Consider the following 21,419-nt stretch of genomic DNA (forward strand, 5'->3'; position numbering starts at 1 on the left):
TAAAAGATTTTGTGATTTACACATGCAAGAAGTGAAACTATCATGGTATTCTAACAGATGAAAGGCTTAACAGACAATCAATGTTTCAATGTATAATTTCAGTTACATCACACTGTAAATATTTGCTATAAATTCTGTGTGTTAGGATTGAGTCCTCCACTATCACCTGATGAAGGAGCGACGCTCCGAAAGCTAGTGTGCTTCCAATTAAACCTGTTGGACTATGACCTGGTGTGGTGTGATTTTTAACTTTAGTCTTGTCCAGGCAGCATTAAATGAGATTTCTATTTGTACTGTGCATATCTCCTGATTTCACAAAATATATTTTTATGCATGGAACAGAATGCATTTTCCACACTTTCAACAATTTATTAAATAGCAGTTAACAGAAATGATCAATTTTCCAAAATTATCTTCCAACAGCCAGACTAATACAACATTCAAAAACGATTTGCAAGAACAGAATGGGCTCATCAGGGGGTTAAATCATTTCAAGTCCGAAAACTAGATTCCATTTTAATCATATCAGCTGTATGTCGGATACCTCCATTAGCAAAGAGTTCCCATATTCAAATACAGAACTTGGGTATTGCTGTAAAATAGGACATGTATTTTTCAAGTTTTACATTCATCAGGATAGCTGCAAGAATATCGACATAAAGGGAAACAACACTTTACACTGCACAAGAAAAGAGTTTTGATGGGTTGGAAAGTGCATTATGCTTGATAGAGACGTTACTAATAGAAAATGGACTGGTTAGATGATGATGGACAGTTGACAGCTAAACTTTGCTAAATTCTAAATTGGCAGGTTGACTGATTAGTCAAGGCATTGCCCTGCTAAATGAATCAGGGAATGGCAATCTCCGATGTTGTTGAATCAAAACAAGCCACAAGGCTAGGCAGTTCGGGTCCATTCTCTAATCCTGTACCAATCAGCACTCACTGCCCATACAGTTTGAATGTTTTCTCCCTTTATGTTGGTACTTTTGAGAGTGTCGTGATGAGTAAAGACTTCAAATAAATGTTTATTTCTCATCATTACTCAAATTTCCATGTTGTACCAGCTCGTAGGGGTGAAACTCAACCATGACGTAAAGGTCTAAAATTAACTTGTAGAGTTTTGCACTGATCTTGGAGGAAAACCAACGATAATGTCCTTCTGGAGAGAGAAGAATGGCATTATTTTGCCTCTGATTCAATACAGCAAGAATTGCAAGCCACTGAGGAACAGAAATAAATAGAAACAAACCACATGCACATACATACAACACACAATTATTTAAAGTAACAAAGCTGGTAAAACTAGTACCACTTAGAGAAATTCTGGACTCGCAGAAATACTAAGTGTTATTCTGAATATTGAATGTGGCACCAAAAGCACCCTTGTGATAACAGCAGTTTTGAAAATCTAGCCCTCATTGGTTTGCAGCAGTTGAAGAGTTAGTCATACTATTTTGAGCCCTGCTCAGTTCCTATACCAGTATGTGACCATAGATTCTTTTGAGAGGCAGATATCAGCATGAAGTTGCACAGTAGCAGAAAAAGGGCTATCCTCTGGACAGCACTAAGGAGATCCCACACCCATTGGCTCTTTATTAAAATAGTGGAGCGATATATAACAGGTGAAAGCCAATACAAGAGATAAGGAAATAGAAAGAAAGGAACCACATTGAAGATTTCAACTAATCCAATAGTAATTGATACCTGATTGCTAAAATCGGTGGTCACCTTTTGAAAAGATGCAAGAAGCCCAATGAAGAGATACTACAGCTTTCACTTGATTCTATGTCACATTATTCCAAGAGATTTTGTAATTGCCTTCCAGCAGACATGATATTCTTTTCCCCAAACCACATAGGTTTGACAGAGAAACATTGGCTCTGATCACAGATCAGAGCCGAATAGTGCAGAACCACATCATAATTCATCTCGAGAAGCTGTGCCAATGGGCGTTTGGGGTTGCAGTGCCTCTGTATTCTGAGCTTCGGCCCCAATCTCTCCCTGTTCCCTAGTTTTTCTGGATAAGTTGCGGTTCCAGTCCGTTTGTATTTCATCATTGTCCCAGATTATGGAGGTTTCGGTATCACTAACATAGCCTGGTTCCCCAGTGTAATGCGTCGGGTAAATCAGCAATGGCTCCACTGAAAAGGCTTTTAAATCCCGAGGTTCATAGAACTTCATATAATCTTCCCTGTTAAAAGATGTAATAAATAATTAACAAAATTATATTTGATCTGCTATATTTTCCATTACTGAGTGCAATGAATCTACCTCCTGACACATACAAACTCACCAATGTCAGTAAAACCCTCTTAAACCATGGATAAAGCTCTTGGCTGGGCTATTGACTTAACAGAATAAACTCCATACAATAATGCAACAAAGGAATGCAGATTGAAGTCAAATGGTGCACAAGTTTGATAGAGAGCAAAGCTCTCTCTCCCCTATCAGAAAGACAAGTAGAAAGGTTGGGCATGTATATAATATCTATATGTAATCTTAGAGTATTCTAAACATCCATTTCAAGATCTCTGAAAAACTGCAGAACTCCTGGGGCCACTGTTAACCACATACTACCAAAGCCTGGGAATCACAGACAGAAATGTTAGCGTGTCTGCATGTAATAGTTTAAAATGTATGTTGAATATCACTGCACAAGTAAATAATATTGTTTAGAGGTATGAACAAAGAATGAGAGTAGGCCACTTGGCTCTTCGAGTCTGCTCTGTCGTTCAATACGATCATAGCTTATCTGATTTTAATAAGCTTATAAAACATTTAGATGACAATATCCCACAGCAGCTTCTCTAGTTCCATCGTTTTAGTGTATTCTACGACACATCTACACTAAATCTGAAGAACAGTTTTCCTGATGTTAATCACTGGTGCATGCTGGACTCTTCTCTTCATTCTTCATCGAATCTCCTGCTCCTCGGATGCTGCCTGACCAGCACCACACTTATTGACTCTCACTCTCCATCATCTGCAGTCCTCACTTTCTCTCAGTCACTGTACTAGTTTAATTTGGTCTTAAAAATACACCAGTCACATTCCAAAGACTAACCAATAAAGTCATTTCTGGATTATGCAGTTGAATGGTGTACATCGACGACCTGGTGATTTTTAGTCACACAAAGAAGGTACATTCGAAGTATCTTTTGGCATTGTTCAATTGAATTTGGGAGGCAGGCTTGATTATGAACCTGACTAAGAGTACAAGAAAGCTCAAATCACATTCCTGGGCCACATCATTTGGCATGGATAGATGGGCCCATGGACGTGAAAACAAAAATTATTGGTAAGTTCCCATTCCCTCGATGAACAGGGCAGTACTACAATTCCTGGGACTGAGTATGTTTTATTGGAAGTTTAGACCAAATTTTCAATGTGGTGCTCCACTGACATATTGAAATACGGAAAATTTCAGCAGAGGATTGTCAGAAGGCACTTGGCAGCCTGAAAGCTGTTTTAACCACTGCCCCAGTGTTAGCCAAACCTAATTATGCTGAGCCATTCAAGGTGGCTATCAATATGAGTGATGTTGGAAGATAAAGTGAGGGCGATCAAAGGTGCTCCCGTTTACATTTGTGATGATCTGTCACTTTAAAGAGGTCCTGGGACTTTTTCTTTTGAGGAGAGGTTGTAAAGGCGGAGGTGCTGAAATGGCTACAAAAGACTGTAAGTCAACAATCAGAGGAGGCTTTTAGGTTATTTTTAAAACAGTTGTACAATGGAAGGGAGTGGCCAGTTCTCCCAGTTCAGGCTTTCTAGGTTTTAGATGTAGCAGTCACAAGATGTTGGAGTCCAGAAGGGTTGCTAGCCTCAGTAAATTATTTTTAACTGACCTTCTCTGGATGTTGTTCCTTTCTGCCTGTAAGAATCTGTGTTTTAATTTACCTTTGCCCAGGAGGTGTGTTTGGGGATATTACTGTATTGGAACAGTTAAGTTACTATATCAAATATTCAGATAAGTTTTCCAACAGTTAAGTTATTCTAAATTCTGCTTTCTTTTTTTTGTGTTTTTTCCTATAGTGTTTAAATAAATTACTGAGTGCTTTGACCAGTTGCATCACACCTGGTACATCCACTTTTAAAATAAGAAAAATTTATGGTCTAAGCTACCTTCTTAAAATATATTGAGGGGGGTCTGGCCTGGTCCAGAACCTACGTCTGTACCTGAGCTGAGGTCTTTCCTTGAGTTAGTGAACAATTACGGAAAGTTCATACATAACTTGGCCTCCATCCTGGCTCCTTTGCATCAACTCTTAAAAAAAGGGTCAGCCTTGGGACTATTTGTGTAGCCAACCCATAAGTTTCAGGGAAATGAATAAACAGTTATCATCCTTGAAGGTGTTGGTACACTATGATTCCAAGCGAGATCAGATATTGACATGCAATACCTCCCTGTACAATATCAGTTTAGTATCAGCTCATTGTTGGACTAATGGAGTATAACAAATAATTGCGTATGCACCTCAGACTTTGGCTAATGCAAAGTGTCAATACACACACTTTGAGAAGGAAGGTTTAGTGGTCATATTTGGAGTCAGGAAGTTCTGTCAATACATTTACGTAATAATTTATAATAATAAATGGACCACAAGCCCCTGCTAGGTCTACTTACAGAGCACAAGGCAGTGCCACCCACAGCTTCAGGCTAAATTCAGCAGTGGGCTCGAATACGAAGTGCACATAATTACAAGTTGGAACACTGTCTGGGAGGCCATGTAACAAACGTGTTGAGATCCCTCCCACTGTCAGAAACACTGCCGGTGGTACAGTCGCTGGAAGAATTCATATTGGTTGTACATTTTCTGGACACACTTCCAGTCATAGCTAACAATATCAGACTTTGGGCACAGAAACATTTGGACCGGGAAAAACTAAACCAGCTGGTGGCGATGGGGAAAACCAAAGGGCCATCACAATCGGAATTGAAACCCTTTTGGATTCAGAGACTGGATGACAGTAGGGGACAGCACAATATTATAGGGAGCAAGAGTGAGTTTCCTGAGTAAAGGTCATCGCTAGGTACTGGGTGAATTCTATCAGGGTCATCCAGGAATTTCCAAAATGATGATGTTGGTGGGACATTGTGTCTGATGGCAGGATTGGATGCAGACATAGCTGCATTGATGGGGCAATGCACAGAGTGCCGACGTCGAAAACTATCACCAGCAGCTCTCCCACTTTCAGGGGAATGGCCAGGTAAACCTTGGATTCAGTTACTCGTTAACTACACATTTCCTTTCAAGGGTTCAATGTTCTTAGTCACTGCAGACACCCAAAATGGCTGGGTGTGGATAGAGTTCATTTGTCAAACATGGGGGTAACGATAGAAAAACTGTGCACATCTTTGGCAATGCCCAGACTCCTGGAAGTGTTTGTCACAGGGAGGCGCGGTAGTAGTTTGGCGCACCGACCTCTACACCGCTGAGGCCAAACGCCAGCTCGCAGATACCTCCTCCTACTGCCCCCTTGACCAGGACCCCAACCCCCACCACCAAACCATCATCTCCCAGACCGTCCATAACCTCATCACCTCGGGTGATCTCCCATCCACCGCCTCCAACCTCATAGTCCCACAACCCCGCACCTCCCGCTTCTACCTCCTGCCCAAAATCCACAAACCTGACTGCCCCGGCCGACCCATTGTCTCCGCCTGCTCCTGCCCCACCGAACTCATCTCTGCATACCTCGACACGGTCCTGTCCCCCTTAGTCCAAGAACTCCCCACCTCCGTTCGGGACACCACCCATGCCCTCCACCTGCTCCATGATTTTCACTTCCCCGGTCCCCAACGCCTTATTGTCACCATGGACATCCAGTCCCTGTACACCTCCATCCCCCATCATGAAGGACTCAAAGCCCTCTGCTTCTTTCTTTCCCGCCGTACCGACCAGTACCCTTCCACTGACACCCTCCTTCGACTGACTGAACTGGTCCTCACCCTGAACAACTTCTCCTTCCAATCCTCCCACTTCCTCCAAACGAAAGGAGTAGCCATGGGCACCCGCATGGGCCCCAGCTATGCCTGCCTCTTCGTAGGATATGTGGAACAATCCATCTTCCGCAACTACACTGGCCCCACCCCCCACCTTTTCCTCCGCTACATCGATGACTGTATCGGCGCCGCCTCGTGCTCCCACGAGGAAGTTGAACAGTTCATCCACTTCACCAACACCTTCCACCCCGACCTCAAATTCACCTGGACAGTCTCAGATTCCTCCCTCCCCTTCCTCGACCTTTCTATTTCCATCTCAGGCGACCGAATCAACACGGACATCTACTACAAACCGACCGACTCCCACAGCTACCTGGACTACACCTCCTCCCATCCTGCCCCCTGTAAAAACGCCATCCCATTCTCCCAATTCCTTCAACTCCGCCGCATCTGCTCCCAGGAGGACCAGTTCCAAAAACGCACAACCCAGATGGCCTCCTTCTTCAAGGACCGCAATTTCCCCCCCGACGTGGTCGACGATGCCCTCCACCGCATCTCTTCCACTTCCCGCTCCTCCGCCCTTGAACCCCGCCCCTCCAACCGCCACCAGGACAGAACCCCTCTGGTCCTCACCTACCACCCCACCAATCTCCATGTACAGCGCATCATCCGCCGTCATTTCCGCTACCTCCAAACGGACCCCACCACCAAGGATATATTTCCCTCCCCTCCCCTATCAGCATTCCGTAAAGACCACTCCCTCCGTGACTCCCTCGTCAGATCCACACCCCCCACCAACCCAACCTCCACTCCCGGCACCTTCCCCTGCAACCGCAGGAGGTGCAAGACTTGCGCCCACACCTCCCCCCTCACCTCCCTCCAAGGCCCCAAAGGAAACTTCCATATCCGCCACAGATTCACCTGCACCTCCACACATATCATCTATTGCATCCTCTGCACCCGATGTGGCCTCCTCTATATTGGGGAGACAGGCCGGCTACTTGCGGAGCGTTTCAGAGAACACCTCTGGGACACCCGGACCAACCAACCCAACCACCCTGTAGCTCAACATTTCAATTCCCCCTCCCACTCCACCAAGGATATGCAGGTCTTTGGACTCCTCCATCGTCAGACCACAACAAAACGACGGTTGGAGGAAGAACGCCTCATCATCCGGCTAGGAACCCTCCAACCACAAGGGATGAACTCGGATTTCACCAGTTTCCTCATTTCCCCTCCCCCCACCCTGTCTCAGTCAAATCCATCAAATTCAGCACCGCCTTCCTAACCTGAGATCTTCTTCCCGACCTCTCCGCCCCCACCCCAGTCTGACCTATCACCCTCACCTTGACCTCTTTCCACCTATCACATTTCCGACGCCCCTCTCCCAAGTCCCTCCTCCCTACCTTTTATCTTAGCCTGCTGGACAAACTTTCCCCATTCCTGAAGAAGGGCTTATGCCCGAAACGTCGATTCTCCTGTTCCCTGGATGCTGCCTGACCTGCTGCGCTTTTCCAGCAACACATTTCCAGCACAGATAATGCACCATCAGTTACCAACAGGGAATTTGAGCATTTCCAAAAGTCAAATGGTAATCATCATCAACAAAGGCTTGGAAGGTGTTAACAGTATTACCAGCAGCACCTGCTCAGTAACAATCTAATGCCCAGTTCAGGTCCTGCCAGGGCCGCTCAGCTCCTGATTTCATTACAGCCTTGGTTCAAACATGGACAGAAGAGCTGAATTCCAGAGGTGAGGTGAGAATGACAGCTGTCAGCATCAAGTCTGCATTTGACCAAGTGTGACATCAAGGATCCCGAGCAAAACTGGAATCAATGGGTATCGGGGGCAAACTCTCTGGTGGTTAGAGTCATACCTGACATACAGGAAGATGGTTGTGGTTGTTGGAGGTCAGTCATCTCAGCTCCAGGACACTCTGCAGAAGTTCCTCAGGGCAGTGTCCTAGGCCCAAACATCTTCAGCTGCTTCATCAATGACCTTGCCTCCATCATAAAATCAGAAATGGGGATTTTTGCCAATGATTGCACAATTTTCAGCACCATTTGCGACTCCTCAGATACTGAAGCAGTCTGTGTCCAAAAGCAACAAGAACTGGACAATACCCATGCGTGGGCTGACAAGTGGCAAGAAAAATTCACGGCATGCAAATGCCAAGCTATGACCAACACCAATAAGAGACAATCCAATACCGCCCCTTTACATTCAACAATGTTAACATCATTGAATTCCCCACTATCAACATCCTGAGCGTCATCATTGATCAGAAATTCAACTGGACTCACCATATAAACACAATGGCTACAAGAACAGGTCAGAGGCTAGGAATACTCCAGCGAGTAACTCCTCTCCTGACTCCCCAAAACTGTTCACCACCTCGAATACTCCTCAACTGCCTGGATGAGTGAAGCTCCAACAACTCGCAAGAAACTTGACACCATCCAGGACAAAGTAGCCCGCTTGATGGACAAGCATCCACTGCCTCCACTACCGATGTTCAGTAGCAGCAGTGAGTACCATCTACACTCACTGCAGAAATTTACCAAAGATCCTGAGACAGCACCTTCCAAACTGATGACCACTTCCACCCAGAAGTCCAAGGGCAGCAGAAGTATGGGAATACCACCACCTTCAAGTTCCACAACAAGCCAATTCCCATCCTGAACTGGAAATATATCGCTATTCCTTCACTGTTGCTGGGTTAAATCCTGGAATTCCCTCCTTAATGGCATCGTGGGTCAATCCAGAGCACGTGGACTGCAGCAGTTTAAGAAGGCAGCTCACCAACATCTTCTCAAAGGTAACTAGGGCCAGGCAATAAATGCTGGCCAGCCAGCAACACCCACGTCCCACAAAACAAATAAATAAACATACATATATAATGATAGCTCCATACTACTCAACTTCCAATGGCCAAGCAGAAAGAGCAGTCCAAATTTTGAAGGCAAGCTTAAAGAAACAGCCAACAGCTTCGCAGCAGGAACTGTTCCATTCCTATTTGATTCTAGAACCACTCTTCATGTAACTACAAGAATTTCTCCAGCAGAGTCGCTAATGGGGGGAAGACTCCACACCAGGTTAAACCTGATCATCTTGGACCTGGGGCTAGGTGGGTGGAAGGTGAAACGACATCGAGAATGCCAATACCTGACACAGACTCTGCTGAATGAGAGAGATGATTTACTTCCAGGGACCAAGTTTGACGCAGGAAACATGGGAACGGCTGTGTGACGCAAGGTCAAGTCCAAATATCCAACGTTATATAGTGTGACAGTCCTGAACAAGCAACATATGAAAGCTGCAAACTTGCAAACGGTAGCAAAACGTGCCTGGCTCCTTGACTGTTTTTTCAACTGTTCCGGAAACTGTGGGCTTTCCTTCCCCGTTTAAGATACCTCAGAATCTGAGATGGACATAGCAGACTTCGATGCTGCTGCTGCCTGAAAAGGAGAATTTCTTCCGAGATGCTCAGCATAAAAGGCAAGCTACTGTCCATTACATGCCACTGGTACCAGAAGCAGAGTTGGAGGAACTTCACCCAGTGGCTAAACCTTTAGTGACGGTAAGAGGGTCAGCCAGGTGTACATTATAGTTACAAGTTCCCTGAGTGGGGCTGTTAATCTGGTCCAATCAAGGAGCCCTGAGCTCAGGAGTGTCAGACATCCTGTTCACTCTGAGAGCTGGTTCTGAGGGAGCTGGATCAGTGTTTGCACGTGTAAATTAAGGGTGACCTGGTGATGGTATACCAGCCTCTATCGGGTTATTTCAGTCACATTGAGGTATTTATTCACTCAGTCATTGAGGTTGGCCCACTTGAACGGAGAACAGAACTGCATTTCAATTCTCCTTCAATTTCATTAAATTTTTGGAAGGAGATACCTCCAAATTTCCTCTTGCCCTGAATGCACATCCTCTCTTACTGTTCATGGGTTAAGTTCTATAATCAGTTATATGTTTGAACTGCTAGAGATCTACTGGTGGTGGGATAGCATCTACCAGAGGCTTAATCCAGGCCAAATTGATATCGTAACGGGGGGGGGGGGTACAAGATCTTGTGAATGATCTCCTTTAATTTATGTTCTCAAATAGATCAAAATAATGGAGCTGGAAACACAATCAGAAGTTACTGGAGAAACTCAGCAGGTCGGCAGCATTTGTGGGAAGTTGATGACCTTTCATCAGAATTAGAGTTTTGAGTCACTGGACTCAAAACATTAACTCTACTTTCTTGCCACAGATGCTGCCAGACCTACTGAGTTTCTCCAGTAATTTCTGTTTTTGTTTCAGGTCTTCAGCATCGTAGTTTAGATTACTTACAGTGTGGAAACAGGCCCTTCGGCCCAACAAGTCCACACCGACCCGCCGAAGCGCAACCCACCCAGACCTATTCCCCTACATTTATCCCTTCACCTAACACTACGGGCAATTTAGCATGGCCAGTTCACCTAACCTGCACATTTTTGGATTGTGGGAGGAAACTGGAGCACCCGGAGGAAACCCACACAGACACGGGGAGAATGTGCAAACTCCACACAGAGAGTTGCCTGAGGCGGGAATTGAACCTGGGTCTCTGGCGCTGTGAGGCAGCAGTGTTAACCACTGTGCCACCGTCCCATGAAGCCAGAAATCTAAAACAAAGAAAATGGTAGAGACACCCAGCAGGAGTGAAAGTGAAGACTGCAGATGCTGGAGATCAGAGTCAATTGTGGTGCTGGAAAAGCGCAGCAGGTCAGGCAGCATCCGAGGAGCAGGAGAATCGACGTTTAGGGCATAAACATTCCTGTCAAAGGGCTCATGCCTGAAATGCCAACTCTCCTGCTCCTCGGATGCTGCCTGACCTGCTGTGTTTTTCCAGTAGCACACATTTCGATACTGATCTCCAGCATCTGCAATCCTCACTTTCTCCTACTTAGAAAGAAGCACAAGTGAAAATCTGCTTTACCTGTAAAATGGACTTAGTTTTTTGTACAGTGAGGAAGAAGGTGGGAATAGAAAGTGTAACACTCTGATTATACAGGAAGGTGTCATGGGGGAAGGACGAAATGTAAGGAGTGATGGAGGAGTAGATCATGGTTCCAATAAAGGAGTGCTTCCTCCAGAACACTTGACAACGGAGCGAAGGGATGATGTGTTTAGTGTGGCATCCTGCTGCAATTGATGGAAATGTCAGAGAATGATCCTTTGCATGTGGAAACTGGCAGGATGGAAAGCAAGGAAATGGGAATCCTATTGCTGTTCTAGGAGGGTCGGAAAAGGAAGAGGGCAGAAGTGTAGGAGATGGATCGAACTCAACTGAAAAGTGTAGGGATGGATCCATGTTAGAGGCAAAAAGGAGGTGATGTTGCAGGCAGTCCAGTGGAAGTTGGCATCTTCAGAACACATATGATGGAGACAGAAAAACTGGGGAATGAAGTGGAATCCCTGTGTGAATTGGTGTGTAAGCTGGTATAGTCGAGGTACCTGAGAAAGAATTATAGATGGGGATCTGAGTAGGAGTAGAAGAAAGAATGTTCCACATTCCCCTCAAAGAGACAGTCATTGCTGGGACCTGACTTAAGTCCATGATGGGAAGGGAAATCTAGTGAGATTGACAGAAAATCAGTCAATAAAGGGTAACTAATAGGTCCAATGTTGTTCATTTACACCTTATCTATGAAAATCTAGTTACCTGCTATTTTTGTAGATTGTATCAAGACAACTACCCATCAGGAAACATCTCTACTGTGTAAACTGCCAGACAAATCCATCTCTAGCATTTTTTCTTGACAGATGCTAGTTATGGGGAAGAGGCTAAGATGCCTTTTGCCATTCTCTTCATTGTTGGACCAGGGCCCTCCCTCACTCTCCAACCCCAAGCACCCAGAACGCACGAGTGACTTACACCGGATGTTTATTGTACATGATGGGTAGAAATTCGTCCACCGGCAACATCTTCCCAAAAGGTTCAGCTGCCACCAGCTTCTTGGCCCCCTGCTGAGATAAAACGTAGGCCAGTGTCCAGTAGGAATAATCTGCTTCTACAAGGTTCCTAATGCCAGGCACCGACTTTTCTGGATGGTCCACTTGCATCCGCTTTCGACCAACGTAGCTGAGTTAAAAACAGCAAATGAAAATATGAGTGACTTCAGGGGAAAGAAGAAAACTGACACAGGTTAATTCCTCCCACAGTCCAAAGATGTGCAGGTCAGGTGAATTGGCCATGGTAAATTGCCCATAGTGTGAGGTGCATTCTTCAGAGGGAAATGGGTCTGGGTGGGTTACTCTTCAGAGGGTCGGTGTGGACTGGTTGGTCAGAAGGACCTGTTTCCGCACTGTAGGGAATCTAATCTTATCTACAGCTCCAGGTGTTAAACCATAAGAAATAGGAACAGGAGCAGGCCATTCAGCCCCGTGAGCCTGCTCCACTGTTCAATACGATCATTGCTGTACCGACATTTCTACCATTTGCTTTCCTGCATTTTCCCAGTTACCTAAATTCCCCCCACTGATCAAGAATCTACCTCAGCCTTAAATATACACAAGGACATTGCTCCCACAGCTATCTGTGACAAGGCGTTCCAAAGACACTCAAACCTAGGAACACATTCCTCCTCATCTCAGTCTTAAATTGGCACCCCTTTATTGTGAGAGTATGCCCTCTGATCCTAGATTCTCCCCTGAGGGATAACATCCTCTCGGTATTTACTCTGTCAAGCCCCTTAAGAACCCTATATGTTTCAAGGAGATCATATCACCTTCTTCTAAACTCCAATGAATAGAGTCCCAGCCTGGTTAGCCTTTCCTCCAGATCATGGATCAGACTAATTAATGTTCTGGACTGCGTCCAATGAAATTATACCTTTCCTTAAATAATGGAACCAAAACTACTCACATCCAAGGGTGCAGGGACATTGCTTGTTTGCATTCTGGGAGTGGACTTTGCAGTCAACATGGATGTGAAAGGCACTGTGGAAGACCATCCCTGGTCACCAGCAGGAGGAAGAGCATCCAACCAGAGGGTGCTGAGACAACACTTGCTTGCAGTGTGGGAGTGGACTGTACAGTTGTGTGTCAAATAAATAAATAAACAAACAAAAGTTTGGACTTTAATTCAATCCAAAATCAAACCAACGACCTTCCCCAAAGTCCAATGTTCTGATTGTTTACCTGATATGCAACTTTACAGAACCAATCTTAATTTGTGACTAAGAGCTTTTTTATGAATAAAGGATAATTTTGAAATAAATAAAAAAGTTGCAGACTGGCACAGTCCAAGGTCCAGGACTATGTGCTAAGGGATGCACTAAAGCCTGGGGCAGCTACTGCCAAGGAGAAAGACCACTGTCTGATGTCATCCTAGTGAAGGTAAATGGGGGTCCTTTCAGCTATCAAACCCTATTAGTGTCTCAAGTATACGTAAATAATAGTATTGTTATGCACAAGAGAGGTCTTTAGCTTGTTTGGATGCAAAGTCCAATATTTCGTTTGTTTATTTGATATGTAACTGTTCTGAACCGAACTGCATTTGTGACAATGTATATATACACATAGAGATTTATTACGAATAAAGTATACTTTTGAAATTAATAAAAGCAGTCTGGGAGTGGATTTTGCAGTCAGTATGGGTGTGAAGGACATCGTGAAAGAACTTGGTGTTAAGGAACGGTCAGCACCCTTCCTCCTCTAACCAAAACAAAAAGGAGGCAAGGTTCAGACAAAAAGAGACAGAACATTGTGAGAGGAAGGTTGGAGCAGCAAAGGAATGCAAAACGGTTGTTGGTGAGCAGCAGGTAAGCTTTGAGAAATTATTATCGGAGCAGAGATCATCAGCAGCTTCAATTCAGTATTAAAAGCATTTGACATTGTAAGGTTAATTAAGTTAATGGGGTAAGTCACAGCAGGAGAGCTCCAAATGGTACTCTGCTCCTCTCGCTCGATATGGGAAGCTGGGCACATGTCCAGTGCCTGAGAACTGCATGCATGTAACAAGTGTCTCCAGTTGCAGCTCCTGGAAGCCTGGGATTCAGGGATTGAGTGATGTCTGGGTCACTGTGGAGCACTCGCAAACCAGACAATATCGTGATAGCACAGATGGAGAGGTGGTCACACTGCAGATTCAGACTCTACAGGCAGGAAGGGAATGGGTGACCACCAGGCAGAGCAGAAGGGTACGCAGGGAGGGCAGGAATCTCCTTTGGCTATTCCCTTGCTTTAATATTTTAGATACTGTTGAGAGGAATGGCCTTTCAGGGGATAACAAGAGCAGCCAAATTCATGGCACCATCATTGGCTCTGCTGCAGAGGGAGGGAGAAATAGGCAAAGAAATGTCACAGTCAAGCCTGACCTGCTGTGCTTTTCCAGTACCACACTCTCGACTCTGATCTCCAGCATCTGCAATCCTCACTTCCTTCATAAAAATGTCAGTCACAGGGGGTTCAATTGTAAGGGGAATAGATAAGTGTTTCTGTGACCACAATTGAGTGTCCAGGATGGTGTGTTGCCTCCCTGGTAGTGTTTTGGCTGTCTTGGAGTGGTTGTAGGTCATTCTGGAAGGGGAGGTCATACAGCCAGTGGTCATGGTACACATTGGTACTAACGTCATAGGTTAAAAAAAAGGGATCAGGTCCTAAAAGCAGAATATAGAGAACGAGGAAGGAGGTTAAAATGTAGGACTTCAATGGGAGTTATCTCAGGATTACTACCAGTGCCATGAGTTAGTCAGGTGGAGACAGCAGGATATATAGGATGAAGTCGTGGCTGAAAAGATGGTATAAGGGGGAGGGTTTCAGATGTGTGGGGCTTTGGGACCACTTCTGGGGGAGGTGGGACCTGTACAAACTGGACGGATTACACCTGGGCAGAACTGGAACTCATGTCCTTGCGAAGGGAGGGGTTAACTTGGTAGAGTGGTTAGGGAGGGTTTAAACTAGTGTGGATTAGTGGTGCTGGAAAAGCACAGCAGTTCAGGCAGCATCCGAGGAGCGGTAAAATCGACGTTTCGGGCAAAAGCCCTTCATTAGGAATACAGGCAGAGTGCCTGAAGGGTGGAGAGATAAATGAGAGAGGGGTGGGGGTGGGGAGAAAGTAGCATAGAGTACAATTGGTGAGTGGGGGTGGGGGAAGGTAGCAAAGAGTACAATGGGAGGATGGGGGTGGGATGAAGGTGATAGGTCAGAGAGGAAGGTGGAGTGGATAGGTGGAAAGGAAGATAGGCAGGTAGGACAGGTCATGGGGACAGTGCTGAGCTGGAAGTTTGGAACTGGGGTGAGGTGGGGGAAGGGGAAATGAGGAAACTGTTGAAGTCCACATTGATGCCCTGGGGTTGAAGTGTTCCGAGGCGGAAGATGAGGCGTTCTTCCTCCAGGCGTCGGGTGGTGAGGGAGCGGCAGTGAAGGAGGCCCAGGACCTCCATGTCCTCGGCAGAGTGGGAGGGGGAGTTGAAATGTTGGGCCACAGGGCGGTGGGGTTGATTGATGCGAGTGTCCTGGAGATGTTCCCTAAAGCGCTCTGCTAGGAGGCGTCCAGTCTCCCCAATGTAGAGGAGACCGCATCAGGAGAAACGGATACAATAAATGATATTGGTAGATGTGCAGGTAAAACTTTGATGGATGTGTAAGGCTCCTTTACGGGCTTGGATGGAGGTGAGGGAGGAGGTGTGGGCGCAGGTTTTACAATTCCTGCGGTGGCAGGGGAAGGTGCCAGGATGGGAGGGTGGGTTGTTGGGGGGCGTGGACTTGACCAGGTAATCACGGAGGGAACAGTCTTTGCAGAAGGCAGAAAGGGGTGGGGAGGGAAATATATCCCTGGTGGTGGGGTCGGTTTGGAGGTGGCGGATGATTTGGTTTGAACTAGTGTGGCAAGGCGAGGAAGCAGAAGGGGAGGAGGGCAGTAGCTGTAGAAATTGAGGAAGAGGTAGAAACCAAGGCAAACAGGACTAAGAACAAGAACAGGCAGGGAAATCCGCTGAAAAGAGCAGGAGATGTGATCAGAAATGCACGCGTTTCAATGCGAGAAGTCTAATAGGCAAGATAGATGAACAGAGAACCATAACTTTATTGCAATCGCAGAGACTTGGCTCAAAGAGGTACAGGGCGTTTCTTAGCTCTTAGATGTTTCAGGTGTGATAGGGATGTAAGTGGGGTGGGGGAGTTGCATTCCTGGTAAAGGAGTATCTCACAGCTGTACTGAGGGACGATATGTCAGCAGACTGATGCAGAGACACAATATGGGTAGAATTCAGGAATAGGAAAGATGAAATCACAATGCTGGGGATACATACTACAGGCCTCTCAACAGCCAGAGAGGGACAGAGGAGAGAATAAGTAGATAGATTTTGGAAAGACATAAAAACAGCAGAGTTGTTGTGGTGGGTGATTTTAACTTCCCCTACATTGACTCGAACTCACTTTGTGCAAGGGCCTTGGATGGGGCAGAATTTGTAAGAACCATTCAGGGGGGTTTCTTGGCACAGTATTTAAATAGCCCAATCAGGGAAGGGGTTATACTGGACCTGGCTTTGAGAAATGAGCTCATCCAGGTTAGTGAAGTTTCAGTGGAGAGCATTTCAGGAGTAGTGACCATAAAACCGTGGGTTTTAAGATACCCATGGATGGACATAACGCAGTCCTCGGGTGGAGGTGTTAAATTGGGGTTAGGTGAACTACAATGAAATTAGGCAGGAAATGGAGAATTTTGATTAGAGGCTGCTGTTTGAGGGTAAATCCACATCAGATTCCAAATGGCAGTTGATAAGAGTTCAGGAGCGGCATGTTTCTGCGAGAATGAAGCATAGGTATGGAAAGTTACATGAACCTTGGATGACCAGGGATGTTATGACCTTAGTCAAAAGGAAAAAGGAAGCATATGCAAGGACCAGGATGATGGGAACTGATGAAGCCCTGAAAGTACATAAGTAGGAAAGAATTTAAACAAGGAATTAGAAGGAGCTATGAAAAGTCATTAGCAAACAGGAATAAGGAAAATCTTAAGACTTTTTATACACATATAAAAAGCAAGAGGGTAGCTATGAAAAGAGGTGGCCCACTCAAAGGATGGAATCTATGTGTGGAGCCAGGGGAGGTAGGGTAGGTCCTCAATGAATACTTTGTGTCAGTATTCACCAAAGAAAAGGAATTGATGGAGGATGATCTCAGAGAAGGGAGTGTCAAATTTCTAAGCCAAGTTGCTATTAATAAAGTGGTGTTGTGTATCTTAAAAAGTATTAAGTTAGATAAGTCCCTGAGTCATGATGGGATCTATCCCAGAATACTGAGGGAGGCAAAAGAACAAATTGCTGGAGCACTTACAGACATCTTTGTCTTCTCTTTGGCCACAGGTGATGTGCCAGAGGACTGGAGAACAGCCAATGTTTAAGAAGGGTAGCAGGGATAATCCAGGAAATTACAGGCCTGTCAGCCTCATATTGATGGTAGGGAATTATTAGAAAATGATAACATTGATAAGCATTTAGAGGCAAATGGACTAATTAGCGATGGACAGCGTGGTTTTGTGTAGGGAGGTCATGCCTCACTAACTCGGTCAAGTTTTTTTGAGAAGGTGACAAAGATGACTGATGAGGGAAAAGCAGTTGACGTTGTCTACATGGACTTCAGTAAAGTCTTTGACAAAGTCCCTCATGACAGACTGGTACAAAAGGTACCAGGGGTGGTATCGGGCTGGGCTGGCAAGGTGGATACAGAATTGACTTAGTCATAGAAGACAGAAGGAAACGGTGGAAGGATGCTTTTCGGAATGGAGGGTTGTGACGACTGGTGTTCCACAGGTATCAATGCGGGGACCTTTGCTGTTCGTGGTCCACATAAATGATTTGAAGGAAAACATGGCTGGTCTAATTAGTAAGTTTGTGGATGATACTAAGATTGGTAGAGTTGCAGATAGCGAGGAGGATTGTCAGAGGATACAAATCAGTTGGAGGCACAGGCAGAAAAAATAGCAGATGGAGTTGATGCATTTTGCAGGTCAAGTATGGGTGGAAACTTTACAGTGAATGGCAGAACCATTGAGGAGTATTGATAGGTAGATGGATCATGAAAGGTGGCAGCACAGATAGATAATGTAGTAAAAAGGCCTATGGCACGCTTACCTTCACTGGAAGGGGCATTGATCATAAGGTTAGGCAAGTTATGCTGCAGCTTTACAGAAGTTTAGTTAGGCTACATTTGGAATTTTGCATACAGTTCTGGTCACCATACTACCAGAAGGATGTGGATGCATTGGAGAGGGTACATAAGAAGTTTATCAGGATGTTTACCCAGAGTGAAGGGGTCAATTACTAGGGTACACAGGTTCAAGATGCATAGCTTAGGGAGGTTTAAAAGAGATGTGCAAGGCAAGTGTTTCCATGCAAAGGGTGGTAAGTGCCTGAAACGTACTGCCAGAGGAGGTGGTGGAAGCAGATGTAATAAAACTATTCAAGAAGCACCTGGATGAAGGAATAGATAGGAGGGGAAAAGAGGGATAACGATCCTGTAAGTGAAGACAGTTTTAGTACAGAAGGGCAAAAAAGTGTCAGCACTGTCTTGGAGGGCTGAAGGGCCTGTTCCTGTACTGTATTGTTCTTTATTCTTTTCTTTGTTCTTATACTCCAGATGGGGTCTCACCAGCACCTTATGCAGTTGTAGCAAGACTTCCAAACTCTTAAATTCCAAAGCTCTTGAAGGATCAACATTCTATTAGTCTTCCTAATTTTTTTGCTGACCTGTGTGCTAGCTTTTTGTGTTACGTACACAAGTATCTCCAAGTCCCTGTGTTGTAGTTTTCTGTTATTTCTCTGCAGCTAAATAACATTCTGTTCATTTGTTCTTTCTTCCAAAATGAAAAATTTCACATTGTCACACATTATACCTCAATGGCGAATTTTTTTTGTCCACCTACTTAGCTTATCAATACATCTCTGCAAACTATTTGTATCCCTCTCACAATCTGACTTTCCATCTATTTTAGTGTACAGGTTGGTTCTGATGTAACACGATAGTCCCATTCTCATGCGACCTCGCATTATAAGAAAATTGTGCAAGAGCAACGCCATTTACACTAATGGGGCTGGAATCACGTTAAATTGGCTATAAGGAAAGTTCTTGTTCTACAAATACTGGTCAAAATTTTTCAATCACATTAAAGCCAATTCGCGTTGAAGTAACGTGTTATAACAGAACTGACAGAGGGTGGTGGTGGCAGCGGGTTGTTTTTCAGACTGGAGGCCTGTGACCAGTGGAGTGCCACAAGGATCAGTGCTAGGTCCACTACTTTTCATCATTTATATAAATGATTTGGATGTGAACATAAGAGGTATAGTTAGTTAAGTTTGCTGATTACACCAAAATTGGAGGTGTGGTGGACAGCCAAGAAGGTTACCTCAGATTACAATGAGTTCTTAATCAGCTAAGGAGTGGCAGATGGGGTTTAATTTAGATAGATGCGAGGTGCTGTATTTTGGGAAAGCAAATCTTAGCAGGACTTACACACTTAATGGTAAGGTCCTAGGGAGTGTTGCTGAACAACGAGACCTTGGAGTGCAGGTTCATCGTTCTTTGAAAGTTCAACTCGAATGGGCTTTAACATGATTGAAGAATTTAGACCGTTATTTGTAGAATGTGAACTTTCTTTATAGCCAATATAATGTGATTCCAGCTTCATTATTTAAATAGCACTGCTATTGCACAATTTTCTTATAATATGAGATTGCACGAGAATGGGACTATTGTATTACAGAACCAACTGTACACTAAAATAGATAGAAAGGCAGATTGTGAGAGAGATACAAATACTTTGCAGAGATGGCTTAATTTAGCCTTAGTCCTGAAGGCCAGTATTATCATCAACTGTTCCCAGGAACATGGCTGGATGCAGAATAATGACCTAAAGTGCATCAGACCCAAATAAGAAAGGCAACATATGCTGCACCATCCTATGGTCTAACCCGCCGTGTCATCCTGAAACCAGCAGTGATTTAAGAAAGAGATTTTCCATTGTAAGGCTATTCCCTCTGAGCTAAACTGAAAGTTTGCACTGACTTCCTTCCAGACCATTACAGACACCAGAAAATCTTATCAGTCAAGGCTCTATTGGGATCAGCGCTTTAAGGACTGAGAGACTAATGTCCAGCTTGCTGCCTCACAGCGACCCCAGAAGCTGCAGGTTGAAAATTGTTCTATTCCCCGTTTAAATCAGCAAATTGAGTCCGAGTTCTCACATTGCAGGTTCTTGTGGAAATCTAATTCAGGAAACAGAAGGATTCTGCAATGTTCAATTTTAAGATTGGAAATATATCATTTTTTTTTGTGTGGTGACAGGTGCCACAATACATGTGACATGCCAAGTGCCTCTCCTCACCATCCCCCGCCACACTGCAAACAAGAAATAATGGGATGGAGATGAGAGCAGGGCATCATGGAATGTGGGCTGAAAGGAGGGTCAAAGAATGTAGGGGTCAAAGGCGCAAGGGCAATGTGATGTTTCACAGCGATGACACCCTTGCTCCCCATCCATGACCCCTGATTATCCCTAGATAGCGCCAGATCAAGGGATTGCTCCCACACCCCTCCAAACTGTTTGCCATTTGGACAGGCTGATACTGTTCTCATTCAGTGGGAATGGAATTACCCATAGCAATGCAGTGCAGTGGTCAGAACTGAACCAGTTCAGATCCTCAATTGACAGTGAGCCAGTGGTGAAATTTGGGCCTTCCCACCAACTCTGTAATTGCTGTGGAATGTGGCAGGTATTTCTCCGATGCTATCACACCAGATTTCTCTCCCCTTTCTGCCACCTTCCCCACCATATCTCAGATGGATAGGATTCTACCCTGAGCTTCTAATCACTTGTCGCACATTCAGACTCACATCAGGTCCCAGTCCAGCTGGTTCTCCTCAATATCTTCCATTAGCTTTGTCATCCTTCTTCGAAAATGTGGCTGAAACCTATTGTCATCCTCCAGGACAAGGACGGTCTGCAACCCTCGGTCAATGACCTGCATGACAGGGACAGAACATTTAAAACTGTTCTGTTGCACTGAGTTGAAGCGTTTAAGATATTTATCTCTAGGGTAGATCGAGATAAATTATTTTCGCTAGTGGAAGAGTCTAAAACATGGAGCATAGCCTTAAAATCAATGCTAGGCTACTCAGTGATGAAATCAGGAATTGCTACTTTATACAACAGCTTGTTGAAATCTAGAACTTTCTCTCAGAAAACCACTGATGCTGAGAGACATTTAAAAAACTCAAGATTATGATTGACTGATTTATGCTTGACAAGAATTACAGAACCAAGGTGGATGAACGAAATCTGATTTATTTAGTTAGTTAGCCAGTTACAGAGTCAAGCAATAGCCTTTGTCAGTGGCTAGACAGAATTCTAGTTTAGTCAGTGGAGACTCCTCAACAACGAATGTTTGGATTAGACCACAACTGCACTCTGGCTGGTGCTGCTGACTCCATTAATATTGAGCAGCTG

At 44.8% G+C, this 21,419-nt stretch overlaps 1 protein-coding gene across 1 annotated transcript in view; it reads right to left on the bottom strand.

Moving 5' to 3' along the window:
• Positions 1-203: 203 nt before the first annotated feature.
• The window catches only part of LOC122554608 (procollagen galactosyltransferase 2-like), a 181,985-nt gene continuing 160,769 nt past the window's right edge, over positions 204-21,419 (bottom strand). The window contains exons 10-12 of the mRNA XM_043699912.2: positions 20,807-20,934; positions 11,847-12,053; positions 204-2,194 (exon numbers count right to left, since the gene is read on the bottom strand). Coding sequence (XP_043555847.1) covers positions 1,921-2,194; positions 11,847-12,053; positions 20,807-20,934 — 609 coding nt within the window. The 3' untranslated portion in view covers positions 204-1,920. The remainder of the gene's footprint in view (positions 2,195-11,846; positions 12,054-20,806; positions 20,935-21,419) is intronic.

This window comes from Chiloscyllium plagiosum, unplaced genomic scaffold, assembly GCF_037043375.1.
Source record: "Chiloscyllium plagiosum isolate Xiang-an unplaced genomic scaffold, Cpla_swu_hap1 HiC_scaffold_9, whole genome shotgun sequence".
Taxonomy (NCBI): Eukaryota; Metazoa; Chordata; class Chondrichthyes; order Orectolobiformes; family Hemiscylliidae; genus Chiloscyllium; species Chiloscyllium plagiosum.